The sequence below is a fragment of the Macaca mulatta genome, chromosome 2 (genome assembly GCF_049350105.2).
Source record: "Macaca mulatta isolate MMU2019108-1 chromosome 2, T2T-MMU8v2.0, whole genome shotgun sequence".
NCBI classification, from domain to species: domain Eukaryota; kingdom Metazoa; phylum Chordata; class Mammalia; order Primates; family Cercopithecidae; genus Macaca; species Macaca mulatta.
Window position 1 is genome coordinate 157,188,706 of NC_133407.1, and position 22,778 is coordinate 157,211,483.

General features: G+C 48.3%; 1 protein-coding gene across 23 annotated transcripts in view; it reads right to left on the reverse strand.

Moving 5' to 3' along the window:
* CHCHD6 (coiled-coil-helix-coiled-coil-helix domain containing 6) overlaps nt 1-22,778 on the reverse strand; it is a 246,887-nt gene that overhangs the window by 197,328 nt on the left and 26,781 nt on the right. For all 23 annotated transcript variants that reach the window (XR_013413425.1, XR_013413424.1, XR_013413426.1 and 20 more), the window contains one exon: nt 20,386-20,530. Coding sequence is in view for 18 of the 23 variants with exons in the window: in XM_077990940.1 (XP_077847066.1) it covers nt 20,386-20,530 (145 nt within the window). In the remaining 5 variants the exon portion in view is untranslated. The remainder of the gene's footprint in view (nt 1-20,385; nt 20,531-22,778) is intronic.

The window sequence follows — 22,778 nt, forward strand, 5'->3', positions numbered from 1 at the left end:
GTTGAGACAAACTCTCTGTTGATGCCAGTTCTACAGAGGCCCCATCCAATGTTTACAGAGAACTCCACCCCAAGGCCGGTTTACAAGCTGGAGCTATGGCAGGCATGCAGGCGGGCTGCAGCATGCTCCTGGAATGTCTTTGGAATGATCTGCACCCAGCTATGAGTGCCTCAGTGCCCCTCCTCCTCAACCTCCAGGTGGGCAAAAGGACTGCACAGCTCCTGCTGACGGACCTTGGCTTCTTCACAGAAACAAGCAAGCATGGCCATATACAGATGCCAACTTGAGGTTCCTTCATGCAACGGCTGCTTGCCATGGGAAGTCCAAGTCATTGCTATGTTAGCTGTTTGCTCCACGTACCTCCCCTGGGCCCTGAAAAAATCCCCTTGGCTGCCAAAATCGTGTGACAGTCCATCCGCCCACAAGAAAGTCAGAATCTGCTTGTTTTGCAAAAAGCAGCCAAGGAAAAGGCGCTTGAAGGGTGCCACCAGCTACCAAGAGAAGGCCTAATGCAAGGAATCCTCCTATCCCCCACCCCTCTGCCAGCTGGGGAAGCAGTCCACACAGTTCTTAATTTGGCCTTAACCTCGGGTACCTGGCAATGACAATGTGACTTACAAGGTCTAGGAACAAAGTAGCTGGGGTTGAGGAGTCAATGCCCTAGCCCAGCCCATCATAAAACCCCAACATTTCTCCTTCCTCATCTAATCCCAACTGCTCCTTCTCCACATTTTCTGGATCCAAACCAAGCCATCAGTAACTTTCTGGATGAGGAGGAGAACAGGGTGAGAGAAAAGGGAGCCCTTCTCAGCAAGCCACACTAAAGGGGCGGGGAGAATGGGATGCTAAATCCCCACAGGGCAGTACAAAGCTGGTGATCTGCACCTGCCTCCCGAGGGTAGCCACAACAAAGGGAGGTCAGATAACACCAAAAAGCCAGGTCTCCTAACAAAAAGAGGACAGGAGATGAAAGACCAGGCCTTGGGTAGAGGGCCTTTCAGCCTCCTCAGCTAGATTTAATCAGTCTCAAAGTTACCAGGTTACAGGCCCTCAGAGGATGACATTGGGGGAAGGAGCCTTCTCCCCACCCTGCCCAAGACCTTCTCCCAGCACGCCTGTCCTTCCAGTCAACGAGTGGCCCAGGCCTGCCACCTAGTGGGCTCTGCTCACACATAACGGGAAGAGACTGGATCCCAGAAGAGAGGCTGCTGTGACCAGAGTCCTGCCAACAGTTCCAGGACTTCATTCACAAGACACAGTGGGGTTCTCTCAGGCTGTGGCAATAACCAAAACTACCGGAGAAAACCATTTCCCGGGGACCAGTGACAAATGAAAAATAGGAAGGAGTCAGTTGCATTCTCAGAGGCTAGCCTTCTTCCCCACCTTTTCTAAGCCCAAACAGCTCCTGCACCCAGAGCCTGTCCCCAGTGAAGCACAGGAAATGCATGGGACAGGAATGCCAATTCCGAAATGCTAGTCCTAGAGTGCCCCTACTCACACACACAGCTTCTAAGCTCTGGCCTCACCCTAAGACTCTGGCCTAAAAGCTGTGATTTTTACATGGCCATTAGATAAGTGAATTTTACTATGCATGAGGCCATGTCCCGGAGGTGGACAGGGTACAGGGCCTTGGAGGGGCGTAACTGGTAAACCTCAGAGGGCAGTACAGGCACATTCCATGTGCTGTGCACCTGGTGCTGCTCTAAGCTTGTCTCCTATCTCAAGAAGTCTTACGACTATCCAGGGAGGAGACAGGATCACCAGCAGGGACCACAGAGGATTCAGTGCCCTCCTCAGGAAGCACAACTGGGAAGCAGGATTTGACCCCAGGCAACCCGGCTCCTGAATTCACACCATACCGCAGCCTCCAATCCTAGCCGCTAGACATAACAGAAGAAGAATAAAAAAAAAACTCACACTCTCGTGCTCGCTTCGGCAGCACATATACTAAAACTCACACTCTAAAACCCTAAAAACCCAGGTCTGCTCTGGCCAGAGGGCCCCAGCAAAGGAGCAGAATCTGGCTACCCTAGGGGAGCAGACAAAAATCAAGTTAGGGCAATGGAGGCATCAATTTTTTTTTTTTTTTTTTTTTGAGACAGGGTCACTCAGGCTAGAGTGCAGTGACATGATCTTGGCTCACTGCAACCTCGACCTCCAAGGCTCAAGCAATTCTCGTGCCTCAGCTTCCCCAGTAGCAGGGACCACAGGTGTGCACCATCACGCCTGGCTAATTTTTGTAATTTTTGTAGAGACACGGTTTTGCCATGTTGCCCAGGCTGGTCTCGAACTTGTGGCCTCAAGCAATCAGCCTACCTCTGCCTCCCAAAGTGCTGGAATTACAGGCATGAGCTACCACACACGGTGGCAAATTCTTAGTGAGGAAAAGAAGTGCGACCAGAGGCCCAGAGAAAAAAAAAAAAACAGTCCCCCAGATGCCCTGCAAGGCCTGGACACAAAAGAAAAACACACATTCCTTTTCAGCCCTACCAGTGGGGACTCCAGGGAAAACCAGAGGGCAAGAAAGATGAGAAGCCTTAGACCACTGCTCCTCTCTCTCCTACCCTTCCAGAGCCTCAAGAGGTCAAGACGGCTATGCTGGGGTCAGCACAGGGCACCAGCTGCCCTTGCTCAGCTGTGCCTTCTTGTGGAGACAGCAAAGGCAGGGCCCATAGCCATAATGTCAGTCCCTGGAGGAACTTCATCGATTCCTCATTAGCATGGGAGAACTGCCTGCCCACCTGTTAGAAAAACTTTCCATTTATGGTGACAGATGGGGCAGTGTTAATGGGCTGGCTTTAACTGGGAAACAAGGAAGTCCAGGCTCATTGCAAAAGGAATTAGCATTAAAGCTAGGTGGGTCTGTTCATTTACAGGGAGGTTTGGGAGAAAGCTCTGGGAACTTGCCTCTCATGCCAGGGGTGTCCAGGCACTCAAGACTCAGGCCCAGAGGCAGCCATGCCTAGCCAGGGCCAGCCCCTAGCAGAGTCTCTAGCACCAAAGGCCACATGGCTCAACCTCCATCTCAGTCCTCATCCTGAAGCAACTCCCAGGAGGGAGTCGCCAACTCTGGAGCACTTCTCTCCAATTCTGTCTGATCTGGTGGAAAACACTGTCCCTCTCTGAGGTCTGGCCAGGGCCATACTTTGGACAGCCAGCCAGGGGAAGAGCTGTGTGCTTTGCCGCGGGTGGCATCTTGACAGATCATCTTCCAAACAGAGACACACACATCTGGGGTCTCGGCGGAAGCCCTGAGGTCAGCTGCCTGGAAGGCCAGGTGAGCACAAGGAGAAAATAGTCAAAGACAACTCTGTGGGATATTCCCTGCTTGTTCCTCAGAAACAACCCCCATGAATGTCTGGGCAGAATTAACAGCATTGTGCCTTCTCGAGGACCTCTCCACTGCTAAATATGGAGAATTGAGCAGCTATCCCAATTGTTCAATGTTTTGTAAATGATTCAAGCCCAGGTATGGAGAGAAGACAGGTTCTGTACTGGACGTCCTCAGTTTGAGGTCCCTGAAGGCACCAGGAGAGGTGTGGCCAACCAGCATCTAGAGAACAGAAGCCCTGAACAGACATCGGGCCAAGGTGGATGTGGGAGTTTTCAAGAGGTAACGAAGAGGCAACAAACAACAGTGGTGGATTTCCAATTGTCCCCCCATAGCCATTCTTTCCTCCTCCTTTGGTATGGAGCTTTGGCTGGGCATCCAGCTACACTGTCTAGACATTTCCTAAACAACCTGTCACTAGCAGTGGTCATGTGACTATCTTCTAGCCAACAAGATATGTCCAGAAATGATGGAGCCCAGTTCCATCATTGGCAAATGGAGCAAAGTGGTTGCTCCATTTCTCTCCAGTTCTGGTCTTGCCCATAAAAGAGCCAAATGGGTATGCACTCACATGGCCCATGTCCCCTTCACACTGTTCAGGAACTGGAGAGAAATGGAGCAACCACTTTGCATCCAAGGCTGCTGAGGCTGGCAGAGCTCCCACTAGCCTTGGACTACCTTTAGACAGTTCCATGAAAGAGAAACAAGTCTTTCTTATGTATGCCACTGTATCTGGGGGCCTCTCTGCTACAGCAGCTCAATCTAGACCATAACTGATTGAAGGACCCAGAGGTAGGGAAGCCAGAGAGGAGTCTAAGCATCTCCTTATCAAAAAAAGGGCATCTGGCTCAGGCCAGAAACCCGAGTCATTCTCTACACTTCCTTCTTCCTCACCCCACAGGCCCCATCCTCACCAAATGCATCAATTCTATCTACACATAATTCTTCCCCCAGACACTGTCACTGTCCTTTGTCTGGGTCACCATGATCTCTCTGAAGGGCTCTTGGAATCCTGTTGATTTCCCTGCCTCTGCTCTTGCCCACTCTGCCATCTTCCCCAGAACTTCTATGAAAACCTTTCACACACTCCCCGCTGCTTCTCAAACCCAGTTTCTGTAAGTGCCCATGAGTCCCCGCCCACTGTTCACACCCTTCTTGCTGGCAGCTGCTTTCACTCACTGAGCTCCCCACCACCCAGTCCGGGGCGCACTCCCCACAAACTGCAGAGCTCCTCCTCCTCACTCTGTCTCCTTCCCACTTACACTCTAGGTCGCAGCTCAAATGTCCACTCCACAGAGAAGCATTAGCTGACCTCAATCTAAATTAAGGCACCACTATCACTCTCTCTCTACAGCAGTACGCTTATTTCAGCTGGTAATAGTTACTTGTTTGGTATCTGTTTCTCCAACTGGAGCAGGGGCTTTGGCAGGGTCAGGATCGGGTCACTTCTGGATGGCCAGTCCAGACCAGGCCACAGCCCTGCTCAGGGAACATGTGTTGAACGGACAGATGGAGCATGCAGAAAGGGGGCAGGAGAGCTAAGGCACAGAGGCTCACACAAGGGACATTTAAAGGAAGAGTAGCTGCTTGGTGATAAATACCCCTTGAAGGAAATGTGAAGAAGGAAAGTTATCAGATTTGTTGGAAAGAAGATCACGGTAATTTCTTTTCTTTTCTTTTCCTTTTTTTTTTTTTTTTTTTGAGATGGAGTCTTGTGCTGTCATCCAGACAAGAGTGCAGTGGCACAATCTCAGCTCACTGCAACCTCCACCTCCCAGGTTCAAGCAAGTATCCTGCCTCAGCCTCCCAAGTAGCTGAGATTACAGGTGCACACCACCATGCCCGGCTAATTTTTGTATTTTTAGTAGAGATGGGGTTTCACTGTGTTGCCCAGGCTGGTCTCAAATTCCTGACTTCAGATGATCCATCCGCCTCGGCTTCCCAAAGTGCTGGGATTACAGGTGTGAGCCACCCCACCCAGCCAATCACGGTAATTTCTGAGATCACACCAAATTGTAATAAGTTTGAGAATAAAGATTATGACTTTACCACTATGATTCCAAGACACTCTATGGCAAGGAAAAGGAAGAGCCAGGAGACAACCAGAGTGGCTGCTTGGGAAAGGGCTATTGGTTTTAGACAAGGAGATCTGAGCAGAAAGTGGGGAAGTAACAGAGCACTCTCTAAGAGGAGGGGAAGAGCTAGATCCAGGATCCAGGTCACTGGCAGAGAGGCCCCTTTTAGGAGGAGAGGAAGCAAGGAGGAGAGGGCGGTGAGGCCAGGATGGAGAGAACTCACAAGTGGATGTGGGGAGGGCACAGGAGGGTGCTGCTGGAACACAGCAAGAGGAAGGCAGCAGCAGAGAGGGTAATGCCCAGGAGGTCAGAGAGCACAAACTGCACGAGAACCCATTCATCCAGCCTCTAGCGGCCCCCAGGAGCCCAGGCCCGGATGCAGAGAAACCAGCTGGTGGGGTTTACCCAAGGCTATAATCCAGCAACGTGGGCATGGAGGAATGCCATGGAAATGAAGGGAAGGAAGGTGCTGGCTATATCTAGCTGTCAGTACTGACCCTGAGGGCAGGGAGACGTGTCAGGCCACGAGACCTGATGGGCCTTGAGAATTGAGTCATGATGAAATCCAAGACGATGGTAAAGCAGATTTCTGATATACGAAGTGCTATCAGAAAGAAAATGCCAATTGGAATAAGGTTAAAGACCAGCCTTACTAGTAGGAAGACTGAGAAGCGTGATCCAGAAGCCAGTGGCCATGAATGCTTTTCACCTTTAGCCTCACTAAGAAAATGTTTAGGTATAATTTCTGTTGTGAGCCTACTGCAGTCTAGACATTCTCCTAGGCACTTAATTTTATCTCACTGAAACCCCATACTAATCTTATGAATTGCATTATCATCTCACTTTACAGCTGGGAAAACTGAACGTGTATGGAGATATCCCAGAGAAGCAGCAGAAATGAGCTGCAAATACAAGTCTCTCTTATGATAACTACAAAGTCACACACGACTACAAAGACCACACCAAGACCCAGATCATCCGAGTAAAGATCTTTTCCTGGGCTTTGGACCTCAGCTAGAGAAACTGAGGCATCACCAGCAGCTCCTGAGAGAAAGGAGACGAGATGACGGGAAAAACAAAAACAGCTCCAAAAGCTTAGGCTGTCTCGGAAGAGAAGCAGCCAGTGATCCCAAAAGCCCTGTACACAGCCATGAAAGCTGAGACCAGGGCAAAAAACCCGGGGCCAGACAACTTAGGCTGAGGAGAGGCTCCCCCAGTACTCCCGGGCCACCTTGCGGCCCCACAGCACCCAGGCCAACCATGCAGCTGCCTGTGCAGCCACAGATTAAATAAAATGTCCTGAAGCGGCCAAGCCCACTCCTCCAGAGTGAAGATTAAGGAAGCACTGCGAACAATCAAGAAGGGGAAAGGAAAAAAAAAGAAAACCTGCCACATGCCAGGCTGCCGGGAGTTAACAGCCCTACTCATTTCTCATCAAAAACCTCTTTGGAAGAGGTTAAGCACACGATAGGCTATCGAAAGTACCCGCCTCCCAGCTGCTTGAAATTCCACACATGTGACATGGCGGTGTATTTCTATTAATGTCCAGTGTGTGTCAGCATGAAGATAAGGTGCCGACATCGTGTCCGACCAGTCAGCTAGAGAATGGGCCCCGTGTTCAACATTGTCTGACACCTGGGAGCCCCAAGAACAGAGGCTCTTGGGCGGATCCTGCGCTGGATGCACTCGCACACCAAGCGCCAGTGCTGCCAGGGGAGGTGTAGAAAAGGAGCAGGCCCGAGGCAGGGCAGGGCTGCCAGGCCTCTTGGGAACCATTACACACAAGGGAAAAAAAGCACCAGAGGCTGTGTGTGTTAGGGAAGGCACTCAATCAACTGGGGAAGAGGAAAGAGAGCAGGAAGTCAGCATCAAGAAAAGGAAAGTCATGACTTTCCCAGCAAGGCTGCCCAGGCCGTGCCCGCTGTGCGAGGCTGATGTGCAGGTGCTCCCTTCCCTGTGGGCACGGGCGCAGGGGCAAAGGCTCTCAGTAGAAGCCCTTCCACAAAGACTGTCACCCCCAGTGTGTCTAGTCCCAGCGGCCTCAGAGCTTTGTTACTTGATGTGTGTCATGCAAAAGGCTTTGCCACACACCTCTAACTCTCCTCAGCAATACCCCTTAGCCACCCTGCCCAGCCACCCAAGTCATAGCCAAGAAGAGAGTACCAGAATCCTCCAGAGAAGCCTTGCCAAGATTTGATAAGGAAGGAGGAGACACCACCAAGTGTAGGGGGTGGGAAGTGCCTTGACTCTGCTAAGAACACACCCAAGTGGGCAGGGAGCCAAGCACTCAGGGCTCCCTACCCACTCACCCTCACAAGCTCAAGGTCAGCGAAACAAGCCAGTCCTGGCATCAGCAAGAATGCAAGCCCAGAGACAGCAGCCCTGAATGGCTGTATCTCCTCTCTAGGCACAAATTAACCTTGGGAGTTAGGAAAGAACAACTAGTGGGATCTGGAAGGTCTGTTTTAGAATTAAGGCTACCTGGCGGGGAGGGGTGTACTCAGGGGCCTCTGAAGCCTGAAGCCAGCCAAGGTGGAGGGTTAGAACATTAGCAACCCGGTAACAGCCGGCGACCCTGCACTCAAAAGCACTCTGTTCGCTATCCCTTCTTTGCCACGGTGGAAAATCACTACCCACTTCTATCGTTTAGACTCTATTAGTCACCTGTGCAGCTCCTCTCCTAGTGCATTCTGGGGGAGTTTGGCATAACAGAAAGAAAAGAATGTATTGACCACCTTCCATGTGCCAGACCATGTGCTGAAGGCTTTGCTCACATATTACGAAAGCATGCTAACAACTCTAGGAGAGGTGTGCCATTTGACATGTGAGGAAACTGAGACTTGGTTAAATAATGAGTCCAGGGTCACAGAGACAGCACCTGGGGGATCTGAGCCCAGGTGTAACAGAGTCCAGACGCTGGGCTCCTTCTAAGCCACGAGGTTACAGAAAGTGCTCTCACCACCTGACCAGCATTCAGTCCCTCTTCCCTCTTCTTAAATAACATAATCCTGATTTTGTTTGGGGCAGTCACATGTCCAGGTAACACTGCTCACTATCCCAGCCCTCCTTTTGTAGCTAGAGGTGGCCCTGCAACACAGTTCTGCCAATGAGAATTCCCAGGGAATTCTCCCACACCCACATAAAATAATAAAACCTCACTAGAACAAGACTCTCAGCCCTTCCTTCTCTTCTTGCCTGGAAAACTGATGTGATGGTTGAAGGCACAGCAGCCCTCTGCCACCATGAGGAGAGCTGCACTGAGGACAGCCAGTCAAAAAGACAGGAGGTCCCAGCCTGGCCAACATGGTGAAACCCTGCCTCTACTAAAAAGATAAAAATTAGCTGGGTGTGGGGGCACACGCCTGTAGTCCCAGCTACTGGGGAGGCTGAGGCAGGAGAATCGCTTGGACCCAGGAGGCGGAGGTTGCAGTGAGCTGAGATTGCACCACTGCACTCTAGCCTGGGTGTCAGAGTGAGACTCCGTCTTGGGGGGGATAAAAAAGGACAGGAGGTGACTGGATCCCTCTGAGGCATGAAGCTACCATAACCACCTGAGATGGCTGCCCCTGGTATCTTGTTCATGGGAAGAATACACTTCCACTTTAAGCCACTGCCAACTGGGCTTCCATCACTCATAGCCAAAGCTCCTCCTAGCTGGTGCATGTACTGGTCTACCCAACAGCACTCAGCTCACAGCCAACACACAGGAGATAGGGCCCCGGCTCACCCACCGAGTAGACAAAAGGTAAGGGAAATAATCTGGGACTTTTCACCTGCAAACACTTGTTGATGTTTCTCAGCCAAATAACCCTTTTCGATTCTATACCTTGCTAGTAGCCAGCGATGGTATCTCCCCAAGAAGGCAAACACAATCTGCTTCATTGACAAATTGAAAACATTTTTCCACAAAAAGGAAAAAGCAGAATAGTAGCTCCCCAAAAACCATGTGAATAAATTGCATAAATAGACTTAAAATAACTAAGACCCTCCCCTCTCCCCAGCCCTGCTGGCATCCTAGAGGCGTGCATAGAAGTGGGAAGGCACCAGCCCAATTTCACTCTGGCAGGAGAGAAAAGGAAAATATACTGCTGTCAGGTTGTCCTAGGGCTGTAAGGGCTGCCCCACTTGATCCACACACAGAAGAGTGGCAGGGCTGGTGGGCACTGACCTGAAGGAAGAGGAGCGGGTATAGAGCAAGCAGAAGGGGTGATGATGCTTCCTCTGACTGCCTATGCCCTCACTGCCAGTGTACATCATCTGACGCAAGTCAGGAGGGATGGCACCAATCCAATCAGGTTTCACACATGACCACGTAAGAACTCTGTTCAAAACAAGAAACTCCAAAACTCTCAGACTGGCCTGGGCTTCTCTCAAGAACAAAGTAGGAAGTCAGGAAGGGTGTCACTTGCTGCTCCGATGCCACTCCCAGATGGCTCAGATCACCCCTCCAGTTGGTGCAATTTTCAAGGAAGCCTGCTGCTCTGTTCCCTTGGGCTCCAGTGGGCACTCAGAGGCCAAGGAGCCTAGCTGAGGTCGGCAGCCTGGACCCTCAAGAGGCTGAAGAGAAAGCACTTCTGCGCAGTTCTCTCCAGTCCCTAGCCCCAGCTGTCAGCCTCTTTAGCTCATCCCGGGTGCTAACAGACATTTTCAGAGACATGTGATCTGCTAATTAGAAGCAGTGACACCAGGAATGGAACCGCAATCAGCCATTTGCCTAACAAAGTTAGCAGCTAATGAGGATGTCCAGCTTCTGTCAGCACATAGCAGAGGTCGCCTGAGCCAGGCACCATAGCCAGAGAAAAGAAAAGTGAAGGCATCTGCAGACCTGTGATTTGGTGATGGGGGAGGCTCCACAAAATCCAAATAAGCCCAGGTTGCAAAACCCACATGTCCTTCCAGCTTCTTAAACAAAGAGTACACATGCACATCTCCTACTACTCAAAAAATGTTGGGCTCCCCCTTCCTACAGCAGGGCCATTCTAGAACAGTGAGATTCTGAAATCCCAACACTTGAATCTGAGCAGTCCACAGAGCAACAGCTTTCTTTAAAGAGGAGGAGTCCACAAGCTCCCCACAGGGTTCAAAACAGCTGAAGACTGCCTTTCACCTTCTCCTTGCTCAATGACACCACACAGGCCGGCCTGTCCTGATGAACACCCTCCCCCAGACACCTCTCCACCCAACCCCACATCTTCCCCATCGTCCTTCTCCCCACTACCAGGGTGACCACCACCTATCTGGTGGTTAAAAATGTATGAAACAGTTGAGGAAAAAACAGGATTTCTTCCACCTTAAGTATCTTAGTCCATTTTCTCTTGCTTATAACAGAGTATCTGAAACTGGGTAATTGATAAAGAAAAAGAATTTATTTCTCATAGTTCTAGAGGCTGACAAGTCCAAGGTCATGGGGCTATACCTGGTGGGAACCTTCTTGCTAGCTGGGACTCTCTGAGAAGTCCCGAGGTGATGCATGGCATCATGTGGCAAGGGGGCTGAGTGTGCTCTCTCAGGTCTCCCTTCCTCTTCCTACAAAGCTGCCAGTCCTGCTCCCATGGTAATTCCTTAATCCATCAACTCGTGAATCCACAACTGGATTCAATCCATTCATCATGGCAGAGCCCTCATGACCCAGTAACCTCTCGATACTGCCACATTGGGGATTAAATTTCAACATGAGTTTTGAAGAGGACAAATATTCAAATCATAACACCAGGATACCATCACAATGCACCTAATGAAGTGGACAGGAAACAAGAACACAACAGTCTTCTCAGGGGAGATACTGGAAGCTCAGCCCACAGGTCTGTTGCGCCCACTTGGCAGCAGTAAGTAGTAACCAGACCAGCAGCAGCCCTCCTGAGAGTCCCACAAGCCCTCGAGAAGGTTTATTTTGCTTCTGCTGCATGCCTCCAGTATGATCTGGACTATGGCTACCGCTGCTGCAAAGAATTGAGGCTCTGGGTTCTCACATAAGCTGAGCTATTGCTGAGTGCAATGAGTGCCACTTGGTATCACCTGCATCCCACAGCCATCCCTTTGGATTCGGGATCAGAGGTCTTACTACCATCCCCTAAAATGCTGAACCCAGATGGCCTGGATCCCTCACCAAGGGAGTGGTAACACAGACAGCAGATTCTCTTCTCTAGCAGTCCCTGGCAGAGAAAAGAGCATCTGTTTCTCTTAGACGTCAATAAGCCCGACAAAGCTATTCATCTAGACAAGAGCTGCATCAGGGAGAGGGAGACAAAGCAGGGGAGGCTATCAGAATCACCTGGTGCACTTTTTAAACAGTACAGCCTCCTGGCTTGAGGACCACAGGGAGCCACATCCCTGGAAGGAGCACTTCACATCCCTGGGGTGACTGGACTGCAAAAAGGGCCAAAAACCACTCCGGGGTCAATGGCTCTGGGCATCAGTCCAGGCACTGACTTTGGGCTTGCTGTACCAGAATCACATGGGAGGCTGTTAGAAATACAGATTCCAGGGTCAAGCCATCCAAGAGTCTAATCCAGTTGTTTCAGTATCGGATCCAATTATCTGCATTTTTAACAAGTTCCCAGGTGATCCAGATGCACAGCCAGGTGTGGAAGCCAGGCAGTGAGATGAACAGAGAGCCAGGTGAGACAAGCAAAAGAGTCTTTCAACAGCAGGGTTAAGTTGGAACAGCCTCATTCCACACCCACACCTTACCTCTGGGATGCCCCCATGGCATCTGGCCATGAATAAAATGCTTCTAGGACCCCCTCGCCCCAATGAATTCAGCCTCTCTCTCCAGAGAACCAGTCAGAAGATACATGAACCTCACTTGTTTCTTGACTCCACATCCTTAAGAAAAAAAAAAATCACTGATTTGTTTTGAGAATCAGTTCACAACAATTCTGTCATGGAGACATGGGTGGAAGTGAAGGAGGAAGAGTAAATCCTAACTTTCCTAACAGCGCACAGCACTGCCTGCCCCTCGCCTTGCAGGTAAGGAAGCATCATAGAAACATGAAGGAACCACAGTGACGGGGGCCGTCTGAACAGAGCTGAAGCCTCACAGCCCGTGTTTGTTCAATACACCACTCTAGGATAGCATTTCTAACATTTTGTGACACCAGGCATTGTACATATCTGTTCCTCATTTGGTTCTCACAACAACCCGGCCAAGGCAGACATCACTACTGCAGTAGTGATGAACAGAGGGCCATCCCTGGACACAGATGCCAGACTCTCAGTCCCATGACTGAACACCATGTCTGGTTTCTACAGCCTTCCTCCACCCTCAGTTTAGATAAAATATACAGGAAATAAATCAAAGTTCATTTTTGGCGTGTGATCAACTAAAAAGATTAAGCCAGTTTTCGTGTAAGCTCATCTACAGTTTTCCTTTCTCCAATATTTGTCACATCATATAACACCAAGGCCACGTTAAGTGGGAACCCAGGAGGCCTCACAGTGTCCCTTCCAATTAATTATTCCAATTCTCTAAACTATAACCCGCCACCCTTGTTCTTTGAGCAAATGTGAAGGTGAATGGGGCATGCAGATGGGCAGCTGTGTGGCACAGCCCTTTCTACCCAGTGTGTGGACCCCTGCATATCCTGTGGAAGGACTAGCCCTATACATTAGCAGCCATGCAGGCCTGGACATTCAGAGCAGGAGTGAGGTCAGTCCCATCACTTTGCCCTTTTCATTTTCTTTGGGGTGTGAAGGGTGCTTTAAAGGTGATGACAACAAACAGGGTGCACTAACTCTAGTATCAGTCATGAGAATTTTCCTAATTATTTTCTTAAAGATAAAGCAGGAGAACTGAATGAGACACCTTCCCTCCACATATTCACCCAAGGCATCAGTGCACAGGGCCTGCTGAAGTCTGTGAGCAGAGCAGCAGAACTGAGAGAAAGCCTATAGGTACTCCAGGCCTTCCACTGACCACCAAGCAGCAGTCGTCTGCAGCTGCAGGAGGGACAAGGAAGGACCCTCAATCAAAGACAATTAGGGCCCATAAAATAGTCTGGTGGCCAGTCAGGAGAACTTAGACGAACCCTTCAGGTACTCAGGTCCTAAGCCCTGACAAACAGAATGGGTTTGATCCCACACTCACATATTAAAAGGCTGAAGCTGAGGCAACACTACAGCCCATATTCTACTCAACTAGGCTACTCAACCTCCCACACTAATAGCCTGTCAAAAGAAGGAGAGTGGCCATTTCTGGGCATAAACACTATTTTCCTCAGTTTCTACTGGTCTCCTGCATATGATGACCAGCACCAATCAAAAACTACAAAGCACATATAACTGCAAGCAAATGTGACCCAGTATCAAGAGAGAAAATAGTCAACAGAACCAAACCTAGAGATGATCAAGGTGTTGGAACTGTCAAATCGAGACTATGTTTAGAGGATCTACAGGTGGGCAACACATGTAAAGAGCTGGGGGTATTTCAGCAGAGAAACAGAAACTATAAAAAAAAGCCAAATGATAAAAGAATCAGGAATTAAAGCAGAAGTTAGTGACTTTTTCCATACAGCCCACTAGGCTGTCTCTAGAAAAATTCTCATTTTACATATCAGAAGACTGAGGCTGTCAAATACCAAGACAAGAAACCTCTCACAAGAAATAACAGCCATTAAGCAACTTGGACCACCACCAGTGCTCCCGCCTCTAGTTTCTTGAGACACCTGGGTACTCAGAGAGACTTAAAAAATTAAAACCTCTGAAGCTGCATAGTCTAGTCCAGGAGGGGTTTTTTGCCGACCAATCAAATCCAGTACACAGCCTTTTTTTGTATGGCCTCTGAGCTAAGAATGGTTTTTACATTTTTTAGGGTTGTAACAACAACAACAAAGAATATGTGGCAAAGACCACATGCGACTGCAAAGAGTAAATTATTTACTATCTGGCTCTTTACAGAAAATGTTTGTTAACCTCTGATCTAATCAAGAGACTAAGCTCAGTAGACAAAAGAAGAGATGAAAAAGTAAAACAAGGAAGCAAAGAAAGGGGCTATGGATGTCATGATTTTTCTACCAGTTTATACCTTTTACCAGTCACCTGAGCACAGGCAATGCAGATCTCCACAGGATTTTCAGATCTCCACATAACACTCACACTGGAGGAGGTATAAGGAACAAGGCCACCAGAGTCCCCAGGTCACTAAACTTCTAAAACAGCCGTGCCAAACAGCTAGACCCAGATATCAGGACTGCCTTGGCTGAATGTCAGGTAGTATACTTCATAACCTCAGACCAGAGTTCCCAAAGCCCACTCTCTCCCTTGTTCCAAGCAAGATAAACCTAAAGTCTGTAAGACTCTGACGAGGAGACAAATCACTTTTTAGTTGACTCCCAGATATCATTATAATGAAAGCCTTTTTAAACTTTGTTTTGTTTTATTGCTTGAAAAGGGTCAGACCTTTGAATTGTCACCCCTTCTATAAAAGGCTGTGATGGGTGCTTGCTTCCAACTATTAGCAATGGGGCACTGTGATGGGATCACAAAGGAAAGATAACAGACGATTGCACAGAGGGCTTCAAAGCAGTTACACCTCCACACCCTCACCTACTCAAGATGTGCCATTTAATCACCATTCACTGCCTGTCTAAAATTTGCTCAGCGCTGCAAAGACCAAAATGATCGTACCACAGTTCTTATTCTTAAGGAGTTTATGATCTGAGGAATAAGACAATAAAAATGTAGCAGAGGACTGTTAGGAAGAAAGGCTACAGCTGTAATAAAGCCAAAATCAATCCTCCATCTTCCTCATAATTTTAGAAAATTGCAATTCAAAAACTTTGAACATCTTAAAATCATGATACAGTCAACCACAGAGTATTGGTTCCAGGACCCTCCACGGACGTCAGAATCTGTGGATGCTCAAGTCTCTTACATAAAATGACATAGTACAGTGAGCCCTCTGTATCTGTGGACTTCGATCTATAGTGGGTTGAATCTGCAGATACAGAAATCCATGGACAGGGAGAGCCAACTGCATCCAGTTCACATAGCTAAGGTGGCAGCCACCTGGAGCATCTGGGCATTGAAGAGAATGAAAGAGTGAGAGATCAAAAGTCCTCTGCCAACAGGAGAGCAGGACAGGACAGCTACTCTCCTGGTGGATCCTTAGGTTACAGGGGCAAGTCCAGGGAGGGAAGCACTCTTGTTACCAAATCTTCAGTGGCAGGATTTGACCTTAGCTTCTTGATTTGCCACTGAAGTATTTTCCTAGTGATCAATGTCCAGCTGTCTCCCATTTATCTCTTTCAAGATTCAGAAAACCGCTCCACAGAGCTCCCCATCAGGCTTCCAGGATGTCATTCCACAACTGCACCTACACTGGCCCCTCTGGCCTCCCCGCTGCCACACCCTGCGGCTTCCTATAATCCAGCCAAAGACCTCATCCTCTCCCAAAGCGTGGCCTTTGCTCAAGAGTGCTCCCTATCTGCAGCATCCTTCCTCCCTCCTCTCCACCTGGCAAGTTCTATTCATTCTTCAAGATCCAGCTCACATGTCACCTCCTCTTAGAATTCATTCCCATCCTACCAGGAAGTGTCAGGTGGTACTGCCTCCTTGCTCCTCGAGTGTCTTCCTGTCCTTCTGGGATGACCCTTGCAACACTATGTGGTCAATTCTGGGAATTTTAATTCTCCTAATAAACACATCTTCTCAAGGTCAGAAGCTGTCTCTTATTTCCATTTATTAGGAAATTAACCCAGTGCCTAACATATAACAGGAATACAGAGTATGTGTGTGTGCATTTGTGTGTTTATATATATATATATATATATATATATATATATATATATACTCACACATCATAAAATAATAAAAGAATTGCTCAGCAACAAAGAAAAGAAAGTTTTTACTTTCTAGTTTTTTTTTTTTCTTTAGACAGAGTCTCACTCTTTTGCCCAGGCTGGAGTGCAATGGTGCGATTCAGCTCACTGCAACCTCCACCTCCCGGGTTCAAGTGATTCTCCTGCCTCAGCCTCCCAAGTACCTGGGATTACAGGCATGCGCCACCAGGCCCAGCTAACTTTGTATTTTTACTAGAGATGGGGTTTCACCGTGTTGGTCAGGCTGGTCTCGAACTCCTGACCTCAAGTGATCCACCCACCTCAGCCTCCCAAAGTGCTGAGATTACAGGCGTGAGCCACCGTGCCCAGCCAAGAAAGTTTTTGCTTTCTATCAGGTGTACTGTACTCTTATACAACTAATAATATGTGCCAGAAATGCAACAGGCAAGGTTGTAAATCTCATTCTCACCTAAAATAAAGCCTCAGCCAGGACTTGATTACTCCATCCATTGGATTTTTAAGGCTCCACCCATCAGAAGACTCAGATCAACAGCACTGTTCTTTTTATTTCTTCCCAGAATGTTTGATTTGGACTCCTAGCTTCTTCATCAACTCAGAGGGAGAAACACCTCTCACAGGATCCAGTGACACCCATGGCCTTCACTCAGACCAGAACCAGGACACCACCAGTGACAGCAAACATGCATCGACACGCACAGAACAGTTCATCACTGCTGCACTAGATGGGAAAGGGAAACACTTCTGTCATCAGAAGTAGGTCAGAAAAATTATTACCATTCCTTGTCATTAGTTTTGTGAACTTTTCCCAATAATAAGCTGGACCAATCCCTTATGCAGAAGAGGATTTTAAAATCAATATTGGAAAAAGTCAGAAGCAAGTGAACAGTACGGAAGAGCACACTACATGTTAAGTGGCACTCAGTACAACAGGAAATCCTCTAGATGAGGCTACAGATTCACAGGGAGGACTACAGTAGGGGTAGTGGAGAAGGCACCTAGGAAGAATGGGCAGACAACTCATTCTGCCAGCAACCATGCAAGATCCATCTCAGGGTCCAACCCTCCCAGACGGCTAGGAGGATGTGCTGTGATCCACACACTGCCACACCACCAGGCCCTTCAGCACCCCACACAGCAGGCTGCCAACTAGCCACCTCCTTCAATCTTTCCATGTGGACAACTCAGGAGAGGAAAGAAGAATTTCCCTGCTTTTGTAAGGTTCTTCTCTCCATCTTTCTCCTCTTATTTAAATCTTCCAGAATATAGTTTTGAAAATATAGTTTTACCTCCACTAAAAGCACTGCCCAACCATACCAACCAAAAGGGAGCCCCCTTCTTTAGAAGCGATGGTCATAGCATCTGCTCAGCATTTAGTTGACTGCCTTGGGTCTCTGTTAACTTATGGAACAATGCCAAGCACCATCTTCCCTTCTCGTCCTTTGTACTGAGTACTGAATATGATTGTACACCTTCAACATCATCTTCTGTAGCACCTCCTATAGGAAATGCATTTCCAAGAGCATCAAGCAGTAGAAGCCAACTCCACCTAACTTAAGCAAAGGAGAGTTAATTGGCAGGTCATCAGTGGACGATCCAAACCTCAAGAAGGCAGGAGGACCAGACAGAAACCAATGGTACACTGAAAGTGTAGAAGACGGCAAAAGATACAACCTCATAGCATGAAGGGGCTGATCGCAACACCTGGGAGACAACGAGGAACTCCCATCCTGGCCTCCCATCATTCCTCTGCACTCACTCAGAACTGAAGGTCCTCAGGCATGAGGTGCAAGCTGGCTGAGCTTGCACTGTGCCCAGATTCAGCTTCCATGGAGGAATTACAGTCCCACCAAGTCTACACACAGCAGGAAACAGGAACACTCCCAGAAGGAAACTGGAACACCAGTTGCATGGAGAAATGAATGCTGAGCATTCAGAAAATGAGAATGCCCATGAAAGCAGTTAAATGTTTTTAAAATGAAGGAAGTAACTTACGTCACAATTCCCTAAGAAGTCTGGCTCAGAAAAGGAGATTATTATCCATCTAGAGACCTGGGGTGGGGCGGGGAATCAAGTTCTTCCCCAAGGGACAGTCCTGAGAAAGCGGCGCTCAACCTCCTTTGCAGGAGGAAGAATGGGAAGCCGTGAATTCTCTTTCACTGTAATTAATACATTCCAGGTGAGAACGAAGAGACAGCAGACCTGTAAGTTGTGATCTTCCATCTCTAGAGGTGGCCAACTTTTCCTGCTCATGCCATACTGATTAACCCTTCATCTCCAGGATAGGGGTCCTTCTAACTTGGTTGTCAGGCTACCTGCAGAGGAGTAACAACCGATCTGCCTCTCAGAGACTGACTCTAAGAGCCTCTGAAGGCATGCCCTGGCCCCAGTTTCTCACTGTATCAACTGATTCCTCACCAGGATGCCACGGGGTTCTAAAAGCACAAGTCAGATCTCATCACTCCCATCCTTACAAACTTCAGCAACCACTGACTGTTTCAGGATCACTGTGGGCTACTTTGAGGGTTAACTCCTCAGCACATCCAAGGCCTTCTAAAATCTGGCTTCAAACCTCACTCTTCTCACTGGATCTGATCACCTCCTTAACACCCACCTGTCTCAGCCCAGCTGCCCCTCATCCTTTAAGGCTGAGGTTAAATGCCCTCTCTGATCTACCAGCTCTGATCCACCAGCAGCTTACACATTTGCATTTCCAAATCTTTTCCTCAATTTAACAACTACTGTAACCAAACTGGCCTTTTTCAAAGCACAAGTCAGTGCTTGTCTTCTCCACAGACTAAAACTTCCTGAGGGCTAGGATCCTACATTGTTTGTATTTCCCAGAAGGCCTGGTTCAACGTGCATTTATGTGCCCACTGCACACTTCAAACATTTGTGTAGTCATCAAATTAGTAAGCTAAGGCCTGTGCCCAGCCAGCATGTCTGCCTTCCCCCCTCCCAGGAGAGCACAATCCCAAATGATGCTCTCACATCATGTTCAACCCCCTTCTAGGCCACACCGTGTGTACCAGGCTACCCACCTAAAGTAGGGCAAGGCTGTTCCTGGTCTCAAACCTCCAGCAGATGTTATTAGATGCTGCCCACAGCCATGCTTCCCTCCCCCAACTTCCTTGCTGTCAGTTCTAATTCTGGCTGGATGCGCAATCTCCCTAATGTGACTAGAAAAGAGCCCTAGCTGCAGCCAGTGGAGCCCTCTGTATCCCCTCTGCTGAGGACTGGCTTAGCCATGGGCACCTGGTACAATTCAAGTCAGTGTGATGTAAGAGGAATTCTGCCAGGAGCTTCTAGGAAAGTTATCCTTGTGATAGAGACATAAGGGCCGGCATAGCCTCTCTTCTTCTACTGAGGGTTTTACTGTCTGCATGGGACTTGTGGGGCAGTAACAGCCTTTATTAACCATGGGGACAGCCTCCCTAGGATGCACTGGCACACTGTGGATGGCAGAGTGGCAGGAAGAGAAGCATCACGTCTATGATGATGCTAGTGAGCCACTGAATTAGTCAACCCTGGGGGCACTTTGAGACTTCTCATGTTGCAAAATAAATGCTGCACTTAAGCAAAAATACCCTAATAGCCACCCATCACTTAAATGTATTAATGACAATAACAATAGTGCACTCCCACAGTCTGCTGGCATGTGCTAAGTCCTGGACAAATACTATCTCCTCTGATTCCCTGGGCAGTCCTGTGTGTGAGCATCATGATCTTCGAGCAAGGCTCACAGACAGGGTGTCCAGGATTTGCACCCAGCCTACCTAACTCTAAAGATGATGCCCTCCCTGTCATATATTACATGGCTCCAGGCCTCTAGTCCTCTCTCCTCACACCCTCCCGAAACACATACCACTGCAGCCCTGACATCTGTGAAGTTTCAGAGCTGAATGAGACTGTCAAGTGATCTAGTCCCTTACTGTATAGACTTGAGGCCACAGAGACTGAAAAAACATGCCAAAGGCAGCAAAGCAAATCACTGACAGAGCCAGGGCTGGGAGAACCCAAGTTCCTGGCTCCCAAAAGACCCTTTTCCATAGAGGTGAAGCCGAGCACATCCCAGGGGCAGCCTGAGCCAGCAGGGCTTCAGACTAACCAGGTGCCAGGGCCCACCCCCTCTTTCCCCGAGTGCTGCCCAGCTCAGGCTAGTTCAGGGAAAATCTGCACTCACCAGCCGGACTGACTTCTGCTCCTCATGGCTGATGCTGCCTTCACCCATGGGCAGGGATGCCTTGGAGTGCTTGGTGGCAGCCTCTCTTTCCGTCTTTGCCACCTGGAAGAGCTTATCCTGGACAGCAGCATGCTCCTGTTCACACCTGTGCAGAAGAAAGATGAGGAGAAACAGATGCAGATGACATGACGGGCAGCCCATAGCCAAGACAAGGTCTGCGCACTCACTTCAGCTGCCAGGGAAACGCTGAAACCAGCCAGCAGCCGGCCAGGAAAGGAGAGAGTGCTGTAAAACCACACGCCCCATCATTCCACGCCTGAGCTCAGGCATCACTGACAGTTCCCCAGACAAGGGGAGACAATGACACTGAGCCAGGACAACACAGCTCAGGAACAGGAGGAGACCTGGCCAAGTAGGCAGCCCCATGCCCAGTGAGAGTCTCAGGGAGGGGCTCAATCCACGGATTGCCTCCACTTGAGAGCTTGAAGATTGGAGATGGTAGTAGTCCTCTGTTTTGAACATTTAACTCTTCATTCTGAATATGTTCCTACCCTTTGACCTATTTCTGGGCATTCTGCCTAGTAAAATAATCCTATAGAGAAGAAAAAAGTTATTAGTGCTGAGATGCTCTTAACAGTATTATTTATTATAGTGAAAAAAATGCAAGCAACCTAAATGTCCCAAAATCAAGGTCAAGCTAAAGTAAATATGGTGTGATCATATAATGATCTATGACATCACCACTAGAAAATATAGTCTTTCATTTGTCTGTAGGTTAAATCTAAAAACTGAGAACCAATAAATGCTTTTAGTAATAAAACTGCTTATAAAGCAGGTGAAACTAATGACAAATCATTATAATACGAAGTGAAAATAGCAAGATATGAAATTATCTATGACTTTCAAAAAATAACCCTAAACAGTGGGTAGGGGATTCTGGGTGGAGAAGAACATGAAATACTCCAAAATATTAATAGTGGTTGTCTTGAGATGATGAGTCTATGGGTGATTTTTTCACTTGATAAATTTTTAAATCTTTCATTAGCATGTATTACTTTACCATTTTGAAAATGTTTAAAAGTACCAAAAAAGCGGGGTTCAGGTTAGTAGTTGGCTTTTTTTCTTTTTTTTTTTTTTTTTTGGTTTTGGGTCTCATAATGTGGCCCAGGCTGGAGTGTAGTAGTGCAATCATAACTCACTGTAAACTCCAACTTCTGGGCTCAAGCAATCTTCCCACCTCAGCCTCTTGAGCAGCTGAGACTACAGACGTGTGTTACCCCCAGTTAATGTTTTTAATTTTTTTTGTAGAGACAGGGTCTCACTATGTTGCTCAGGCTGGGCTCAAACTCCTGACTTCAAGCAATCCTCCTGCTTTAGCCTCCTAAATTCGCTGGGATTATAGGATTGAGCCACCACACCTGGCCAGGTCAGTTATTCTTGCTGAGACCTATTAGGGAGAGTGAATCTTAGAATGTGGGTCTTAACCCATGATTATGCAACAGACCCAACATGGCTGAACTACTAGAAGGCAAACGCCCAACCACGGCTGACACTGGGCCCCCTAAGCTGACCCACTGGGTCCTCTGACCATACTGAGGGCAATTGCCTCAAGGATGCTGAAGAGGCCAATCAGTAACAACTACTGTGAGGGTCCACTGAGAACTCTGTAGGACAGGTGCTATGCTCACGTGCATGATATACAGTAACATATTTAACCATGACAGGAGCCCAGTTAAAGAAGTACTCTTCTTAGATGCAGTGATTTTTCAAGTTCACATAACTAGCAAGTTGCAGGATCAAGATGCCACCCTGTGCTCCACTGGGGCCTCTGTGCCTTAACCACTTTGCTAAAACTCCTCTGGCAACAGGCCCCATGTCAGAGGCGTGGCCAGGTCCTGGTGTTGTGGCCTGTGCTGACAAAATCACCAACATCCTGGAGCCAGTTCATCTGGACAACCACAGCTAGCACTGGGAGGGCTCCACTTCCTCATCTCTTTGAAAACATGCCTGCATGTGCACACACATGCAGAAGTTCCAGCCACTCAACTGTTTAGTTATAGCTTTTTTAAATGATTTTTTTTTTTTTCCAGAGACAGGGTCACCCAGGCTGGAGTTCAGTGGTGCAATCATTGCTCCCTGCAGCCTCGGCTTCCTGGACTCAAGTGATTCTTCCACCTCAGCCTCCCGAATAACTGGGACTACACAGGCACACACCACAACACCTAGCTAGTTTTTTTATCTTTTAGAAACAGGGTCTTGCTATGTTGCCCAGGCTGGTCTCAAACTCCTGGCCTCAAGCAATCCTCCTGCCTTGGCCTCTCAAACTGCTGGGCATGAGGAACATTAATGATCAATTCCCCTATGCCCCTTTTGGTGTTTCTAAATCTTTAAAC